Source organism: Quercus lobata, chromosome 1 (genome assembly GCF_001633185.2).
Source record: "Quercus lobata isolate SW786 chromosome 1, ValleyOak3.0 Primary Assembly, whole genome shotgun sequence".
Classification (NCBI taxonomy): domain Eukaryota; kingdom Viridiplantae; phylum Streptophyta; class Magnoliopsida; order Fagales; family Fagaceae; genus Quercus; species Quercus lobata.
Window position 1 is genome coordinate 53295676 of NC_044904.1, and position 19902 is coordinate 53315577.

The following is a 19902-nucleotide window of genomic DNA, read 5'->3' on the forward strand; positions in this document are numbered from 1 at the left end:
ATCATGTTTTAAACAAAACAATGATAAACCATTCATGTTATGGATAAAAACATTCATCAACACAAAAAAGAAGCATAAAAAGATAGGGTAATTGAAAACAACCTCTTGCATGAGCAAGAAACTTATTTAGTTATATTTGAAACCTAAAAACCCTAATTTAAGCAACAAATTTCAGAGAGGGTTAGCAAATATTAGCAATTTGAGAGCCTCAAAACGTACACCTCTTAGAGCGTCGAAAAAAATGTGCTGAATTATAAGACCCAGTCTCTATTTATAAAAGCCAAAAGACTCTAAAAAATAGCTCCGATGTGTAGAACACGAATTGGGACTCATCCTTTTGCGAAAATATCGAAAAGGGTATGCCTTATCGTCACCCGAAGGGCATTGGGCCAAAGCCCAAAAGAGGGAAATTCGACCCTTTTAAAGTGCCGAATGGGCTCTTGGACACCGAACGTTCTTCCGTGTTTGGGTGCATTTTGGACTCTCCTTCTAGGGTTTTTTTATCCAGTCCTTGCACCTAGACGTGTTTTCATCCTTAGTCTATGATTTTTTATCTCTTTTCTGGATAACTTAAGCTTTTTCAGGAACAATTATCTTGTAGATAAATACACTAAAATAAATCTTGATAAAATTCAGATTATCCACAATTTTATTGTTATCCAATCATCTCTTTTATTCCTATGCATGCATCCCTATTTTAAACACTAATTATCAACAAATCACAAAATTAATTAATTAATTTTAATTGCTTAATAAATCAGAATTAATTTAAATTGATCATGTGTGGTTGACTCTACATAGACACAATGCATGTTGACCGTGCAACTTGATCATGCGATATCTTTCGATCAGATGGTCCATTTGGAAACCGAACACACCATTATGACCGTTAGAATCTCAAGATCATTTTTATGATATGCAACAAAGTTTTCTAAACTTTGTATCTCTTGTAGTTTAGATGAGCATCTCAATGCACAACTAAGCAAATCAGTTCTGTGGCTCGTGTTTGTGATGAATACGATTAAGATTGTCTCTTATATCTCATACTCATATCACTCTTTTTGACTAGAAGGACTATAAAATCCTAAGAGAAAGGCATAAATAACCATCTCACTACTAAAACCCGCCAATCATTTATAACATTTATGTGCTTTAGCACAATAAAATTGGGATGTTAAATATACATAATTGGGTATTTTCTTTTCTCTCTCTTATATGCCAATGCATGCTATGCTCAAAAAGAAGAATATGCAAAGAATAAAAGCAAAAAGATCAAAGTGCTTTTAATATGGTTGCAAGTGTTTTTCTAGGAGATGTGGGAGTTATAGGATGTCCCTCGAAAGTAATAGTCCACATCAAATAGTTATGATTGTGTGTGAGTGTATTTGTTTTTCTCTAGTCTCAAATCATCATAACCTGAGACACTTATGCACTCTTGCTATGTTTCACACACAATAGGCAAATTCTTTGCTACTTTTGATACATGTGCAGGTACAATGTAATATGACTATCACAAGGAATACATGTGTTAATATATGCTCACTAAACTGTCTTAACTCGTTTTGAAATATAAAATTGGTTAGACTTGTTTTGTGTGTATGTGTGTGTGTGTGTGTTTGGATCTATGGATGCTGGGAGAAAATGGGCTTTTGCCCTTCTTTTTTTCAAAAATCCAGCATTTTGCCCTATTTCCCAAACTAATTAGGGAAAAACCCCCTATTTTGAAATTCGACTTTTATAAAATCGAGTTTCAATTTAAAACTCGATTTTTGGACAATCGAGTTATAACAAATTGAAAATTAAAAATTAAAAAAAAAAAATTTCTGGAACTCGAGTTCATGGAACTTGAGTTCCAAAAAAAAAAAAAAAAAATTCTAAGTCCACGTTCACTATAACTCGATGTTCCAAAAATCGAATTATATATTTGAAACTTGATTTTTAGAAAATCAAATTTCAAAATAGGGGCATTTCCCTAATTAGTTTGAGAAATGAGGCAAAATGCTGGATTTTTTATGTGAAAGGGGCATTTGCCCATTTTGGCCATGGATGCTGTGCTTATATGTTGAGAGATGTTTTGAGAGCTTAACATACTAATTAGATCTTTGGTTGAGTATCTTGCTTGTTGCATTTCTCGACAGATACTTGATCCATCGAGATTTTTGGGTTTCTCCTCAATAGAAGTTCAAAAGTTTCTCTATCTAACGAAGTTTCTAGGTTTCATCTTGACAGCTTCTTCGATCCATCGAGCCAAATTTCTTGGCTCCTTGTCTGCTCGGTAGATTCTTGACAGATTGTTCGATCCATTGAGGTGATTTTTTCCATCGACAGATCCTTGATAGCACCTCGACAAATTCATTTCTGTCGAGATTTAAAACTCGACAGATCCTTAATAAGAATCTCGATCCATCGGGCCGCGATTTCTATTTAAAGGAGAGGCACTATTCAGATTTCATTTCTCTCACTCTTTCTCGATAGATCCACTTCTCTCTCGACCCAAACACTCTCCTCTCACTCTAATCTCCACTCCTTTCAAGATTTCGGCCTAATCAAGCTTCAATCTTGTGGTATGAACTTTAAACCCTTCCTCTCTCTCTCATGCATTTCACGCATTAGACCTAGGTTTTGGGGTTTTTGCTATATTTTTGGGTTTTTGAGATTTTTGTGAATATTGTGGGTTGGAATATGTGAATCTGGTCTTATATGGCTATGCATTGCATCCTCATTGCATTATAACAATGTTTCATGCATATTTAGATGTGTGTGATTTATTATTGTTGTTGAGTGCTGTTAAGTTTGGATTGGGTGATCCCTATGATGCTCTTAAATTCTCATGTCACATGTTTATGCATTTTTCATGCATACGTTCTTTTCTTATCTACTCTAAACATGTTTTTCCTTCTATTCTCTCTCTCTCTCTCTCTCTCTCTGTCTCTATGATAGACTGCGGTATGGCACCCAAATAGCGCAAATTCATTCTGGCTTGAAACCTTCATCATGGTTCCAAGTCATCCTCTTCTGTTCCATCTCATCTTCAGGTCCATGATGAGAAGGCCAAGAAGGACTTCTTTGAGAACTTCCAGGCCCGTGGCGTTCATCTGAAATGCCAAGTCATTCTGTCGAATTTCTCTGACACTACGCTACCTAATGTCATTTGGACTCGGGGATGGGAATCTCTATGTGAGAAACCCGTGCGTTGTCTTGTCGTGTTTATACAACAATTCTACTTCAACATACATGGCATCGATACCCCTGTGCATCGATTTGCTACGCGATTCAGAGGTACACGTATAGTAGTTCCCCCGATTTTGTTGCCGAGGTACTACGTGTCCCCAGGGTATTGCATGCTAACTACCCTAGTTGTGATCGTCTACGGACTGTGTCCTGAGACATGCTTATCTCTCACTTTTATGAGACTCCTTCCATATAGGGTAGCAAGTTAAACACTCCATGCTCGGGTTTTGCAAAAGGCCTGAGATTCCTTAACATGGTGATGACATTCACTCTCACATCGTTGTCTTACTATAACTCCATCACTGAGCCTCGTGCTTATTTTCTTTTGTCTTTGATAGAAGGTCTCACCATTGATTTTCCCTCTCACTTCATCACATCTATTCTAGATGTGTATTTGGATACCTTAGCTCGTGATAAACTTATCTTTCCTTGAGCTATCATGTGAACCCTTCAGCACTTCTCCATTCCCATTCCTCTCTCTCCTCTCTCTCCTCTCTTCACCATCATGGGTGCCATATGCGCTGGTTCTGTCCGGTGGAGCGAGGCCTAGCTTCAACCGAAGCGACCACGTGTGAAGATGATCCTGTAGCTTCTGCTATTCCACCCTCATCCTCAACTCCTTCTACCTCCACTCCTACCTCCTCTATCGCTAGTGTCACTCTCGATGCCATCATGGAGCAACTACAGCAGATGCATGCTGATTTTGGTGGTTGTCTTGACTATCTCACTGATGAGATGTGTCAGATGAACACTAGGATAGGATGCATTGCACGCCGACAGGCTCACATCAGTGGTTATGGACCTTCTCCCTCTCCTTCTCCAGAGCATCCTGTAGTTTCTCCTTCTGAGGATGATGAGGATGATGCTGGCTCTCCTGGTAATAACGAGATGATGACCTCTTAATGACTTGCCCTTTGTCATTCGTGACAAAAGGGGGGAGTAGTTTTGGGTTTGAGAGTAGTCTTGTGCTTAGGGGGAGAGTTAGTATAGGACATTTTTTATGGGGGGGGTGTACATGGTATTGAGGGATGTAGTGAGGACTTTATGTTTTTTTTTTTCTTCTTTTTTTTACATTAGCCTCTTGTATACCAGCCTTATGACCATTTTTACATACATGTACTTTATTTTCATATATAAGATGATGATGTATGTTTTTTTCACCTTCCTCTGCATGTGTTGGTTCTTTTCTCTCTTTATACGAATGTTTCTTTATGTACGCAATCTTTATCTCTATTTCACACACGATGCCTTGATGAGTTTTGTTTAAATGTTTCTGAAAGACAGGTTATGAAAGTCTATCATGCCATGAACTCTCGTCTTGCAAAGTTTTTCAAGAGTTTGTAGTAGGGATAAATTCTTATGTAATATAACAAGTGGTTATGAGTTTAGTGATTTAAGACTTCTCTCATGATTATTTGTTTTGTTGTGGTTTTGTCACGGATTTCCAAATGGGAAGATTGTTAGAGACATATTTTATGTAATTGGCTAATCTTTTGACAAAATGCATTTTACTTGTAATTGAGTAGTTCTAAGATGAGTTTAGGACTTTAAGAAACATATTGTTCAAGTCAAGTGTTAAAGCCATGAAGATCTAATCAAGAAACAAGTGAAGAAAAGTTGTTCATTAAATCTCGATAGAAAGACTTCAATTGAGGTTTATAGTCGAAACTCGACACAAGTTATTTCTGTCAAGACTTACGGAATTAGAATTTCCAGATCTGATTTTCGGCCCAAGCTGATGTGTATGTGTTGGGTTCCTTTTCTCACAACCTTAGACATATATAAGGCTTATTTTAAAGGCCGTCATTTATGTCAACAGTGACCCAGTTCATTATTCTCTCTAAAGATGCTACTGCATCTTTACGCCAAGGGTTTTGTGGCCAAGGAGTTTCCTGATCTTCATCATTGATGAATTGAAAAACTTTGCAGCCAATAACCTCTTCAAATTGCTGAAGTTAGTCATGTACTGGGATTCGTGCACATTGGTTAGTCACGTACTGGGATTCATGCATCAAGGGAAAGATTACCGCTACAATACAAGTCCAGTTGGGTATTATGGTAAGGGTTCAATTGTAGGTTGGTATTTCGAGATAGGCCAAAGGGTTTGGTAAGATTCCTTATTAGTTTCTTAGACCTCTATATATGCTATCTACAAATTTATATGCAAAACATCGACATTGTTTTCCGATAAAAATTCTTGGTCAGGAGTACTTGTGATGCCCCAACTTGATTACTTGTGTAATGTGTATGAGTGTGTGATGAGTCCTACATCGGGTATTTACTGAGTAGATCTAGGTTTTATTAACAACTACAAGGAGTCTCAATTGTGACTAATTCTTTTGAGGTATAGCGCAGATGTGGCTAGCTTTTTTCCTTAGGTTGTGACAGTGTTGGTATTAGAGCTCTAAGTTATGATTTTGTAGGCAATTAGGACTTCTGATGTTTTTGTATAGGATGTGGAAGAATAGGCTTGAATCATTGGATAATCAATGGGTATTTTATGGGTTTGATAATTGTTAGAAGCTATGTGCCTGTATGCTTAGGATCATAAGAATAGTAAAAGCTTTAGTATCTCTTGTATACTATGATTTTTCTTTGAGGTTTATCCAACTCTAAAGTGTTGTTCGTTTGGTTATAGGAAAATGCCACCCCGCAATTCTACCCCTTCTAGTTCTGAGCGAAATCCTGAAAACCTTGAGGGTGTTTTTAATGCTATTAGAAGTCTTGCTGAGGTGGTGGAAAAACATGTTAGTACTAGTGGAACAGCTAAGCCTAAAGATGCTAAGATTGAAGGATGTACCATTGAGTAATTCAGGAAAATGGGTCCTCCTTCATTTTTGGGAAACCCTGATCCTATAGAAGCAAAGACTTGGATAATGCAAATGGAGAAAACATTTGATGTGGTTGGTTGTACAGAGGTACAAAAAGTCTCTTTTGCTTCATTTATGCTAAAAGGGGAAGTAGAGCATTGGTGGAGATCCACTAAAAAGACTTTGCCACTTGAGGAAGATGAGATATTGACTTGGGCTATTTTCCTTGATGCTTTTTATGAGAAATATTTTCCACAAAGTGTACAGGATGAGAAAGAAGTAGAGTTTATGGAGCTCATTCAAGGGAATAAAACGGTGTTACAGTATAAGGCTAAATTTACTGAGTTGGCTTGATTTGCCCCTCATGTTGTGTCTGATGATGTTAGGAAGGCTAAGAAATTTCAAAGGGGACTACGACCAAGTATCAGAACTAGGATGGTAGCCTTACGATTGAAGGCTTACTCTGAGGTAGTGGAGATGGCAAAAGTTGTTGAGAAGGAATGTGAAGACTCAGAAAATTTGAGATCAAAATAAAAAGAGATCCAAGCCTGAAGAATATCAAAAAGAAAATGAAAATGACAAACTATTCAAAAAGAAGACTACAATAGAACTAGAGCCTAAGGTGGTGCAACAAGTAATAGAGAATTGTTCAAAGTGTGGTAAAAAGCATAATGGTGTTTGCTATTGTGAAAGTGGGGCATGTTGTAAGTGTGGAAAAATGGGTCATCATATCAAAGATTGCCCAGCTTTGAAGAATGAGCCGATGGTTAAGCCTAATAATGTAAATCAACTGCCAAAAATCCAAGGACGAGTGTTATCTATTACTGGGCAAAGTGATGAGGAAACTAAGTCAATTACCATCTCCTTATTTTCTCTTATTAAGTGAAACAATGGTTGCTGAGTTTATGTAAGTATTGTATGGTTATGATAGTAGACAAGGAAGTAATGGCTGACTTAATTCTCTTTAAGATTTGAGATTTTGATATGATATTATGTAGATTGGTTATCATGATACTTTTGAGTTCTAAATAGGGGTTATATTCAACAATGTATTTCCATGTGGAAAAGATATTATGCATAGACAATAGGCTATTGAATAAGATGATTGTGAGGAATAAATATCGATAACCCAAGATTGTCCTTAAATCAGGTTACCATCAACTCAAAGTTAAGAAGGAATATTTCTTAAGATTGTCATCCATACATGTTATGGCTAGTATTGAGTTTTAGTGATGCTAATTTGGTGGGCTAATATCTCTCTCTATTCAAGGACTAAGGTACGTCAAGTTTAGAGGACTAAACTTATTTTAAGGGGGGAAGAGTGTAATACCCCGATTTGATTTTATGATCATCACCGTCGTCGTCATTATCAATATAGAGTTGAGGTACTATATGTGTGTGCATAGTAGGATGGGAGTAGACAATTTTGTGGTATTACAAAATAAGTGAGAAGATTAAAGTTTTAGTGCATACAATTTAGTGCGGTAATTAAAATAATAAATAAATAAAAGAGAAAGATGTTTTATGGGCTTCTTGAAGACTAAAGAGATAAGTTTAAGTGGGTTTTAATCTACAGCCCACTACCCCACTAAGCCCACATCTTTGATGCGTCAAATATAAGGTAGATGAAAAGATAAATTAGGGTTTTTCATAGAAAGAGTTTTATCACTTAGGAGACTAGGAGGTGTACTTTTCCCTTGGAGTTTAGAACAATACAATTGAAGATACAAACAATTTGTTCAAGAGCTTAGGGAAGATTAAAGTGTTCAGCTGTGTTCAAAAGTATTAGCAAGAGAGGTAAGTAATTATGTATAATATACACAAGTTTTGTCATTTAGGTTCTTAGATGTCAAAGGTTTTCAAAAGTCATATTTTTAAGCTTACGTTTTCTAAAGTTTATTGAAAGTATTTTTACATCATTGAAAGAGAAACTTCGAATTTTAAATAACGTTTTAAATGCCCGAACCTCAATTAAAAGATGGTTTCTAAACTAAACTATTTTTCAGAAAATAATTGAGTTTCAAAGTAAGTTTTCTAAAAAGGTTCTTGTTCTTTAAGTTTGTTTAAAACCAAATGATTTCAAAGTCATATTCTTATTTTTCAAATGGTATTTAAGATGTTTCTTTTAGCAAATTGGGTTTTCAAACTTACTCAAGAATTGTAAAAATATTTATATAAACTCCTTAGTTCCTATTCGTTCCCTAAGAGAGTTAAGCATCTTTTGATTTATGTTTCAATTTGATGTTGTGATATTTGATATGCCTTTATTGTTGGAATAATTATTAAAATTAAGAAAATTATTCTATTTTGTATACATTTTGTTTTGTGATATGTGACTCAAAATGAGTGTTTTTAGAATTGATTAGATATATGTGTAAATCCGCTCACAGGATTGTATGTGAGAATATGTGTTGATCCCTCACCAGCAAGGGTTAGATGTTGATATCCACTCACAGGATTGTATATGAGAATATGTGATGTGTATATGTGATACTGTGCTCTGATCAATTATCTATATGTGTTTTCAAATGACTTTAAGATTTGATTATATATGTATTAAGTGGTTCTTTATATGTTTGGAAAACTATTTTTGATATTTTGAGTGAAATTGTGAAATCAAACTCGTGCTTTGCTTGACTCTATTCCGTTGTGTATTCTGTATAATTACTTACTAGATGTGTGGCTCACCCCATCAATTGCTGTTTTCAGATTAAAGTGTAGTTGGGAATATAGAACCATTGAATCGCTTTGTAAGGGGCAAGGTAGAGTGTGGAAGTTGTAGGCAACTTCAGTATTACTTGAAGACTTGTAGAATTTTAGTTACCCTTATTTTGTAATTCATATTTTATATAGTGGAGATTATTTCCAATTTGTAGAGTTTAGATTTTTGTAAGAGGTTTTTTTTAAGAGTATTGTATCTTTGGAGTTTTAATTTATTTCGAATTAGTTCTGTTTATGGAGTTATATAAATTCAGCAAGTTAGTCATGCATCTAAATTCATATTCCATGGATTTGGGTCATGAGAGTATTGGTATCAGAGCCGGCCCAGTAACCTTGTATGAGTTCGAAAACATTACCCCACAAAATGGGCCTTATCGAGGACGTTAGGGATTTAAGTAAGGGAGATTGTGATGCCCCAATATGATTGATTGTGTGATGTGTGTAGGTGTATGATGAGTCCCACATTGAGTATTCACTGAATAGACCTGGGCTTTATTAACAACTACAAGGAATCTCAATTATGACTAATCCTTTTGAGGTATAGCGCAGATATAGCTAGCGCTTTTCCTTGGATTATTACAGTACCTTAGGGCATTACGGAACAAAATTTAACCAAGTTTTTTTTTTCTTGCCAAAGGCTTTTCCATTTATTTCTCAAACCACTGCATATGCCACCTACAAGTTTTCGTGCAAAAACACCGAAATTGTATTCTAGTCAAAATTCTTGGCCAGTTGGACCTAGGGGCATTATTGAACAAAATTTAACCGAGTTTTTTATTTTCTTGCAAAAGGTTTTTCCATTTATTTCTCGAAACACTATATATGCTATCTACAAGTTTTCGTGCAAGAACACCAGAATTGTATTCTGGTCGAAATTCTTGACTAGTGGAACCTAGGGGCATTTTCAAACAAAATTTACCCAAGGTTTTTTTTTTCTTTTTTTTCTTTCTTTCTTGGACCTCTATATATGCTATCTACAAGTTTTCGTGCAAAAATGCCAACATTGTATTCCAGTAAAAATTCTTGGCCAGAAGTACCTCGAGGCATTACAAAACAAAATTTAACGGCGTTTTTTTTTTTCTTACCAAAGATTTTTCCATTTGTTTCTCAGACCACTATATATGCCATCTACAAGTTTTCGTGCAAAAATGTCGAAATTGTATTCCATCAAAATTCTTGGCTAGTAGGACCTAGAAGCATTATTGAACAAAATTTAACCGAGTATTTTTTTTCTTGCAAAATATTTTTCTGATCCATTTGTTTCTCGAACCACTAAATATGCTATCTACAAGTTTTTGTGCAAGAATGCTGAAATTGTATTCCGGTCAAAATTCTTGGCCAATAAGACCTAGGGGCATTTTTGAACAAAATTTACCCGAGTTTTTTTTTCTTGCAAAAGATTTTTCCATTTGTTTCTTGGACCACTACATATACTATCTACATGTTTTCATGCAAAAAATGTCTTCACTGTATTTCGGTCAAAATTATTGACCAATAAGACCTAGGGGCATTTTCAAACAAAATTTACCCTAATTTTTTTTTTTTCTTTCTAAAGATTTTTCCATTTGTTTCTTGGACCTCTATATATGCTATCTACAAGTTTTCATGCCAAATCATTGAGAATTAGAAGCTCTTTTGATTGTCAATATGCTTTCTGGGAATTATTCTTTTGCTAGACATTTATCGCCTTTGGTTGATGATTGTAGGGCTTTGCTCAACAGGATTCTCCATCACCAAGTCAAGCATTGCTACAGGGAAGCTAATAGTGTCGCTGATGCGCTAGCTAGTTGTGGAGCAAAGATGGAGGATGGTTTTGTTGTTTTAGATAACCCATCTGTTTATGTTTTATCCTTACTTGCTCAGGATGCTTCTAATTATGTGTACTTTAGGCTTTGCCGTGGCAGTGCTAATACTTTGGGTATTTAGTTAAATATAATTTCCTTCGAACCAAAAGAAAATATATATGTATTTAATCTGTATCTTCCCATTTAGTTATGGATTTCAAATCCGTATTTAAATGGTGGACGGGCGTGAGATTTGGGGAGGCTATATAATTTATATGAAAATTTGGTGTTAATGCATTGCAACATCTATGGCCTTGAGAGGCAATCCAATGGATTTATATAATCTTGTGGGTGGAATGAGGTAGTAAATAATAACTAATTACATTTTAAGTGTTTAAAGTATGTTAATATATAAAGATTTGATGTGCTTACACATGTAAATCGAATGTTTGCTCAAACTTTATTCAATTCATACATAGACTCTCTTGCAAGTGGGTCTGAAATACTTACATACTCAAGTGGATGGATTTTAACAGGGTGGTGCGCTTTAAAATTCACACCATTGGGACTCGTCTAATTTTGAGTATTCCAACATACTTCTGAACTTTTGTTCAATCCTGCATATTCTGAAGTAAATTTCCAACCCTACCCATGCATGCACACCCTTACTTTCAATCACTCATTTGAGTTCTTGGCCGCTGGCCTCGGTCGGAGCCAGAGGCTGTACGGTAGGGTCGGCGCCGGTCGGTTGGGTCGGCTCTGGTATCACTCTGTCTGCACTAAACTTTTTAAACTGTTTTTCTAGATATCTCAAACGCAATGAGGGCTTGACAAAATAAAACCACGATCTTTCACGTGGATTCATCAATAATCTCCCCGTGAACAAATAGAAATGTTTATTTGACATCAAGCCACAAGTTTTTGAGACCAACCTCATTGTTTTTCTCACCTGAAACACGTCATCCTCTAAAGCAGTCCGTGTCCAACGACTACCATTCATTTTTATTCTCTTTGGACAGTAGCCGCCTAATCTTACACATTTGCTACTTTCAGAAATATTGTGGCGGTCATTGGAGGAGTTGGTTTTTGGCTCATGGAATTCCAAGTCCCTTGAAGAGTCCCCAACATGCTCATGTACTGTTGCCGTTGGCTTCAAAGAATCACTTCCTTTGCTGCCATTTGCTGAGCTTCCAAATACAAATTTCAAGAGGCCTATACTTGGCTGACCTTCTTTGTCTACAGAAATTGTATCAAGACATTCCTATATATATGAATTAATAGAAAACGTACAACAGTTAGAAATTATACGTCCGCTGGAACTGGAATAAAAGCAACACTCTTGACTCTCTCAACTCATACTTACCTCGGACTTACTTTGCAGCCATGATACGTCCGCTGTACAGGAGGCGTGGGCTAAGACGAATTCCTTATTATTAACAAAATTTTCCCAAATTTGCCACTTGTAATAAATATCTCTATATTTGTTCACAACATCTACTATCCTAAAATCCAAGTTAAATCTCTCATTCAGTTCCTTCTTAATACATTTAAACTCCTGTATACCCATTTTTTTGGCGTCTGGGAATATTTCATTGCACAACAAAAAATAATATTTCAAGATTTCCGGATTAGTCAAATCGGCTTCTTCCATCTGGGGTCGTTTACCATTATCCATATTTTGCTAGACGGAAAAAAAACAAAAATAGAATATATTATCTCTGTCCTAACAAAAAGTGCACTAATAACATGATCATAGCGTAAATTGAAGTGTAGTAATCTAGATTTTAATAATAAGAAAGTTGGTAGTCAACATACTTTGGAATCCATAAGATTAGATTAATTAGCCAAAAATAAGAAAGGAGCAGATGAAGCAGGGTAGACAGAGAGTGTTTTTGCGAATAAGTATGGAAATTTATAAATAAGGAATAAAATAAATGAGATAGTAATCAGGATAAATTATATTGTAATCAGGGTAATGAGTTATTGTAATCAGAATAATTAAAAGCTACTAGTTTCAGCAAAAAAAGAGTGAAAAGCTACTAGTTCTGTGGGGCCCAACAATTCGTGGACCAGGCCCATTCACCCTTAGAGAGTCCGAGGGCCCAATCCGAGGAGAATTGTAGCCCAAGCTCCATGACGCAGAGCACAGACCAATTTTGGGAGGCAGCCGAGGACAGTCTAGTCCTCGGCAGGCCCATAATCCCCCCAGAATAAAGGGACAAATTCGGGAGGAAATCCAAAATACCTTGGGGCGATTACCCTAAATACCCTTCTGGATAAGGCCCAATGCCTGACAGAACCGTACTCTGCAGCTTTATCAAGTCATCCCCAACAATTCCGGGATTAGACTGATGGGACCAATGTCAGTATTTGTAAAGACTGACCCTACACGTGGACGAAGGACATCGAACGCACGCTAGTATAAAAGGAGAAGTAAGTGAATCTAGTGGGGGGGGGAAAAGAGAAAGACTTCATGAATAAGATCGCCGGAACGATCCATGCAGAGAATAGAGAAGGTCCTCCGTTGGACAGCCGGAAAGGACCACAAGGGTCCTCGGATCAAGTCCGAGGAGCCCATTCTCAGAAGTGGCAGCACGGCGGGGCTTTAAACGTTTAGGCCCAGTCCACTTTCCACAGGGACCTCTCTGAAATCCAGACCGGACCATCGTCCCGTGACCAAGCCCAAGCTTTTCAAGCCCACTCTCTACAAATTGTATTGTGAGGGATCTCTCCCGCGTGAACCCAAAAATGTCACTGGGCCGCGCAGGAATCGTGTCCTTACAATTGGCGCCGTCTGTGGGGAAGCATGCGCGCTTGGCGCAGGTGGCGGTGGAGTCAACTCTCTACTAAGCAAAAATTCACGGAGCTTCCGCCGTCTCTTTTGACGTGCAGCTGTTGTTCCGACATAAACTTCTGCTAGGGGCTACTCCTTGCAGCGCCCATGGCGTAGGCCGCCCTAGGGGCTCTTGGCCTCAAGCCGGCTCTCCCCGCCCTGATCTAGGGGCTTACATCCGAAAAACAAACAAATACAAAAAACAAATCTCAAACTTTGGACAGAACCAAGGTCTTGCATGGTCCTCGGACTCAAACCTATGGGGAAACCAAGTACAAGAGATCAATATCAAAAGTTTTGGACAGAACCAAGGCCTTGCATGGTCCACGGACTCAAGCCTGTGGGGAAACCAAACACAAAAAACAAATCTCAAACTTTGGACAGAACCAAGGTCTTGCATGGTCCTCGGACTCAAACCTATGGGGAAACCAAGTACAAGAGATCAATATCAAAAGTTTTGGACAGAACCAAGGCCTTGCATGGTCCACGGACTCAAGCCTGTGGGGAAACCAAACACAAAAAACAAATCTCAAACTTTGGACAGAACCAATGGTCCTCGGACTCAAACCTATGGGGAAACCAAGTACAAAATCAATATCAAAAGTTTTGGACAGAACCAAGGCCTTGCATGGTCCACGGACTCAAGCCTGTGGGGAAACCAAACACGAAAACAAATCTCAAACTTTGGACAGAACCAAGGTCTTGCATGGTCCTCGGACTCAAACCTATGGGGAAACCAAGTACAAGAGATCAATATCAAAAGTTTTGGACAGAACCAAGGCCTTGCATGGTCCACGGACTCAAGCCTGTGGGGAAACCAAACACGAAAAACAAATCTCAAAATTTGGACAGAACCAAGGTCTTGCATGGTCCTCGGACTCAAACCTATGGGGAAACCAAGTACAAGAGATCAATATCAAAGTTTTGGACAGAACCAAGGCCTTGCATGGTCCACGGACTCAAGCCTGTGGGAAACCAAACACGAAAAACAAATCTCAAACTTTGGACAGAACCAAGGTCTTGCATGGTCCTCGGACTCAAACCTATGGGGAAACCAAGTACAAGAGATCAATATCAAAAGTTTTGGACAGAACCAAGGCCTTGCATGGTCCACGGACTCAAGCCTGTGGGGAAACCAAACACGAAAAACAAATCTCATAAACTTTGGACAGAACCAAGGTCTTGCATGGTCCTCGGACTCAAACCTATGGGGAAACCAAGTACAAGAGATCAATATCAAAAGTTTTGGACAGAACCAAGGCCTTGCATGGTCCACGGACTCAAGCCTGTGGGGAAACCAAACACGAAAAACAAATCTCATAAACTCTGGACAGAACCAAGGTCTTGCATGGTCCTCGGACTCAAACCTATGGGGAAACCAAGTGCAAGAGATAAATATCACGAGTTGTGGACAGAACCAAGGTCTTGTATGGTCTTCGGACTCAAACCTATGGGAAAACCAACTACTCGTAAGGAAAAACTACATTACGTAGAATTTGGATTCATCTGAGGAAAGCTCTCCACTCGCCATTGGGTCAGTTCCCAAATTGCGGGGATTCGCAAGTCTGCTCTTATATCTGCAGCACCAAGGGAATCGACGCGACGTAGGGCAATACGTCCTCTGAGAAACGATTTGAGTTCTTTACCCTCCGTCAACTCCTCGGACGGTACTCATATTTATCACAGAATATTCAATTGTTATCTTTGCTAGTTTCCTGAGTTAAACTTGCTATGAATTATTGCCGTAATGTTTGGTAGTGTTGGTACATTAGAATTGATTGGATTATGTTTCAAAACTTCCTGCTCTAAGTATCATTGAAGAAACAAACACAGGGAGCACACCCTTCCACAAAATAATGTTGCCAAAAGAGCAGTATTCAAAATAAGTAGGCAAAATTTCCTTTTTTATTAAAACAAAGAAACAGTACAGCATACAACAGAAGCTGAAATCAACTTGTGATAAAACTTGCTACATGATAGAAAGGAAAGTTGCAAGAAAGCAAGAGAAGGCCGAGGAGGTAGCACAGACGAGAGGTTGGCTACTGCTTCGAGGCCTTGTCCCTTCCCCCATGCTTTCGCATGCCCATAGCTCCGGCAGCAAAGGAGCCCAACTTGAGCCTCACGCCGCAGTGGGAGGATGCAGGTAGCACAGAGGAGAGGTTGGCTACTGCCTCAAGACCTCGTTTCATCCTCTACGCTTTCACGTGCCCGAAACTCAGGCAGCAAAAGAACCTGACCTCAGGCTAACACCATCTACAAAGAAGGTGCAGGGAGCCGGAAGTTGGGGAGCCCCCGCAGAAATTTGCCGGCTACAAGGTAGACAGTGCTGATGGTGGAAATTCCTTCTTCGGACATACCAAAAATCTGGCATGACCAGAACCTGCTTCGGATTTTGACTAAAAGCGTGGGAAACACCCTCTCCCCTCTGTCATAAGGGAATATCTCTTTGAATCTACGCCTTCGTTGCCCGTATATCACTCTTCTGAGCCTTAGGAGAACGTGGCGCCTTTGCGGCGGAGAGAGTTTTTCTTCCCCGACCCTCGTCTCAAACATGACTTACTGCGGAAGGGAGCTGAAGGAGGAGACTAAGGAGCTGGTGCCTAGGCAAAGAAACTTGCTCTCTTATTTATTTGAGGAGATAGGGTGGTGGCATTTAATTAGCGCAGCTTCCCAAGGAACGCTACAGACAAAACGTCTCCAGCTCGACTTCCAACAAACCTCTGCAACGACAAGACTAAAGGAGCCTCGTGGAGGTGCACCTCGAACATCGGGACACCCAAAAGTGCCGCGTGGCCAAAGACTATGGAAATATCTCCTGATCTGTGGGCCTAGAAAATTCGCGGCCCATGCCCCTGCTACATGATAGCCCACGGACTACGGCCCACGCCGGGTAATAACTAATGCCAGGGACAACCTCCTGCCCGGCTGCGTACGGGGTACCTAAGGAGAGGGAATGAAACAGAACCAAGGCCTTGCATGGTCCTCGGACTCAAGCCTATGGGGAAACCAAGTATAAAAACTATTATTATTACAAGTTTTGGACTGAACCAAGGCCTTGCATGGTCCTCGGACTCAAGCCTATGGGGAAACCAAGTATAAAAACTATTATTATTATAAGTTTTGGACTGAACCAAGGCCTTGCATGGTCCTCGGACTCAAGCCTATGGGGAAACCAAGTATAAAAACTATTATTATTACGAGTTTTGGACTGAACCAAGGCCTTGCATGGTCCTCGGACTCAAGCCTATGGGGAAACCAAGTATAAAAACTATTATTATTACGAGTTTTGGATAGAGTCAAGGCCTTGCATGGTCCTCGGACCCAAACACGGCATCAAACCTCCAGTTCTCTCCTCGGCCAGCATGGTAATTATTACTTTTCACTGGTCGGCCTTATTGGGCCAAACACTTATATTAAAGTTATGGCAACATCTTTTTATTATCAAGTATTTTGGTCTTAGTTGTCATCGGTTTTAGATACTTTCTCATTGAGCCGAGCAGCGTTTACCAATATACAAAAACATAAACGGAATATGCAAAATGAAATAGTAAACACTTTTATTAATATAAGAGATTATTAAAATGTACGAAAAAGGGCTCAAACAAGCCTATACAAAAGAAGAACTGCTAAAGCAACGATAACACTCGCAGTACAGAGAAGTAAACAGTCAGGCTTCTTCTAAACTCATCTTCAAGGTCTCTTCAGTCTCTGTCTCAACATTGCTCATATCGTGACAAGAACCTCCTTCGGAAAAGGATGAAGAACAAGGGAGAAGAACTGAAGGAGAAGGAAGAAGAATTGAAGGAGAAGGAAGAAGAATTGAAGAAGATGGAGGAGATGAATGAGGAAGATGGAGGACATGAGTAAAGAAGGAGGAGAAGAAGAGAGTAGGGATGAAAAGAAAGAAAAGGAACAAAAGAGGGAAAAGGGAAGGCACCAAGACGGAACTGGTGCTGGGAAGACTATAAGAAGAAGGTGGAGGAGGGCACCGAGGAGCAAAAGAGGGAGAAGCAGAAGCACTTAGCCCCTGCCTCAGCCCTGACTCCTAACACGTTGGTGCCATATTAGGTACGCTCATGAGGAGCCGGGTGGTGCTGATATTGGGTATTCTCGACTCAGTCACGCCAAGAGTTCGGCGTGATGAGCCCCTGCTTCGGATTTTGGCTAAAAGAGAGGCGGGACGGATCTTAAGTCTGCGCCACCCTTGCCCTGATCGAGCCATTTCAAGTTTTATCAGAATATGGTGTCTAGAGGAGGGGCATGATTTCTTCATCATTTGTCGTGATCTCATAAGAAGGGAAGGGGGTTAGTACGAAAGTGATGGCCTCCTGCTTGCCTACTTATAGGAAGAGCAGAACGGATGGCATTAAATGTATTCAACTTTCCCAAAGAATCTGAAGAAAAAAGAGGCGTCTGTTTCACTTCTCCACCTTATCAAATGAGCCGCCGGATATAAATGAGCCTCGTTAAGGGGATTCATTAAGGGCGCGTCTGGGACATCCAAGCGGCAGGAGCAGATTCCGAGCGGATTAAAAGGAATCCCTCAAAAACCGCCTAACTTCCTGGGAAACCGCTCACATAAATGCGGGATCAAGCTAAATGGGCCATATTAAGGGCCCGGGTTTGCCAAAACCCTCCTTTCCAATCCGGAATTCGGATAGAAGGGTTTTGAGGGGCTATTGTGGGGCCCAACAATTCGTGGACCAGGCCCATTCACCCTTAGAGAGTCCGAGGGCCCAATCCGAGGAGAATTGTAGCCCAAGCTCCATGACGCAGAGCACAGACCAATTTTGGGAGGCAGCCGAGGACAGTCTAGTCCTCGGCAGGCCCATAATCCCCCAGAATAAAGGGACAAATTCGGGAGGAAATCCAAAATACCTTGGGGCGATTACCCTAAATACCCTTCTGGATAAGGCCCAATGCCTGACAGAACCGTACTCTGCAGCTTTATCAAGTCATCCCCAACAATTCCGGGATTAGACTGATGGGACCAATGTCAGTATTTGTAAAGACTGACCCTACACGTGGACGAAGGACATCGAACGCACGCTAGTATAAAAGGAGAAGTAAGTGAATCTAGTGGGGGGGGGGAAAAGAGAAAGACTTCATGAATAAGATCGCCGGAACGATCCATGCAGAGAATAGAGAAGGTCCTCCGTTGGACAGCCGGAAAGGACCACAAGGGTCCTCGGATCAAGTCCGAGGAGCCCATTCTCAGAAGTGGCAGCACGGCGGGGCTTTAAACGTTTAGGCCCAGTCCACTTTCCACAGGGACCTCTCTGAAATCCAGACCGGACCATCGTCCCGTGACCAAGCCCAAGCTTTTCAAGCCCACTCTCTACAAATTGTATTGTGAGGGATCTCTCCCGCGTGAACCCAAAAATGTCACTGGGCCGCGCAGGAATCGTGTCCTTACAAGTTCAATATATCTTCTTGTAAATGTGCACGTCTCAACATCTCCGAATAGAACAACAAAAAGCCAAAGCAAAGCCAAAACAGAATAACGTGCCCGTTTGTTTCAGCTTTCAGACGGCAAAAAGCACTTTTTGAAACCAAAAAAATAAATCAGACATTTGGTAATGTTTTGGATGAATTAATTCATCCAAAACGTGTAGATAGGTTTCTCGAGCTTTTGCAAAAGCAAAAGCAATTTTGATCAATATTACCGTTGGAAATGCAAGGAATGAGCCAAATTACCCTCATCCCACTAACCACAAAATACACTAAAAACTGAAATGCCAAGCACCGAAAATAATAGGAGATGAGAGAGTGATAGAGAGGAGTTTTCTGGTGAAATGACAAACACAGAAAATAATAGGTGAATCATCCCGATCTGAAATAAACTCCTTCAGAGATTAGTGAGCCTTACCTTTTTTCTCTAGAGTTTTCCGGTGATCCTTGCCGAAAAATGATGATGGAGGTGGTGCTATGAAGTGGGAACCGTGGAAGGAGATGAGAGAGTGACAGAGAGTGTTTGATGTATGGAGAGAAAATGATAAATAAATCAAAAAGGAAAGAAGCAAATGAGTGGCCGGCCAAGAGAGTGAGGATTCTTGTGAGATGTGTGGTTGAGTGGAGTGGGGTTGGTGGGGTCACACGTGGCTCTTTAAAATATCTGACTGTTTTTTTCTTTTTTTCTCTTGAATTGTTTTTGAATAACAATATGAATCCACAGCAGTGGAGCTAAATTTTTAGCAATTTAGCTCCACCAAAAGGTACTTTATCTATTTTATCTACACATATACTACAGCAGTGGATCTATTTTAGCTTTCAACGTAATAAAATAATATATTCATCACAATAAAATAATATTTCTACTCTAATAAAATAATAATATTTTTACAATAATAAAATAACATATCACCACCATCACACAGCACAAACATCCTCCACCACCACCACTCAACACAAACATCCTCGACCACCACCACCACCACCACCACCGCCACCACCACCACCACCACCACCAGCAGTCCACAGCAGATAAAAAAAAAAAAAAAAAAAAAAAAAAACAAAACAAACC

General features: G+C 39.5%; 1 protein-coding gene across 1 annotated transcript; it reads right to left on the reverse strand.

Moving 5' to 3' along the window:
• Positions 1-10983: 10983 nt before the first annotated feature.
• LOC115992260 lies at positions 10984-19377 on the reverse strand. The gene is made up of 3 exons (XM_031116361.1): positions 19249-19377; positions 11910-12227; positions 10984-11807 (listed from the first exon to the last, which is right to left on the reverse strand). Exons 2-3 carry the CDS (start codon positions 12219-12221, stop codon positions 11226-11228), a joined length of 894 nt encoding a protein of 297 aa, XP_030972221.1. The 5' UTR covers positions 12222-12227; positions 19249-19377; the 3' UTR covers positions 10984-11225.
• Positions 19378-19902: the final 525 nt, after the last annotated feature.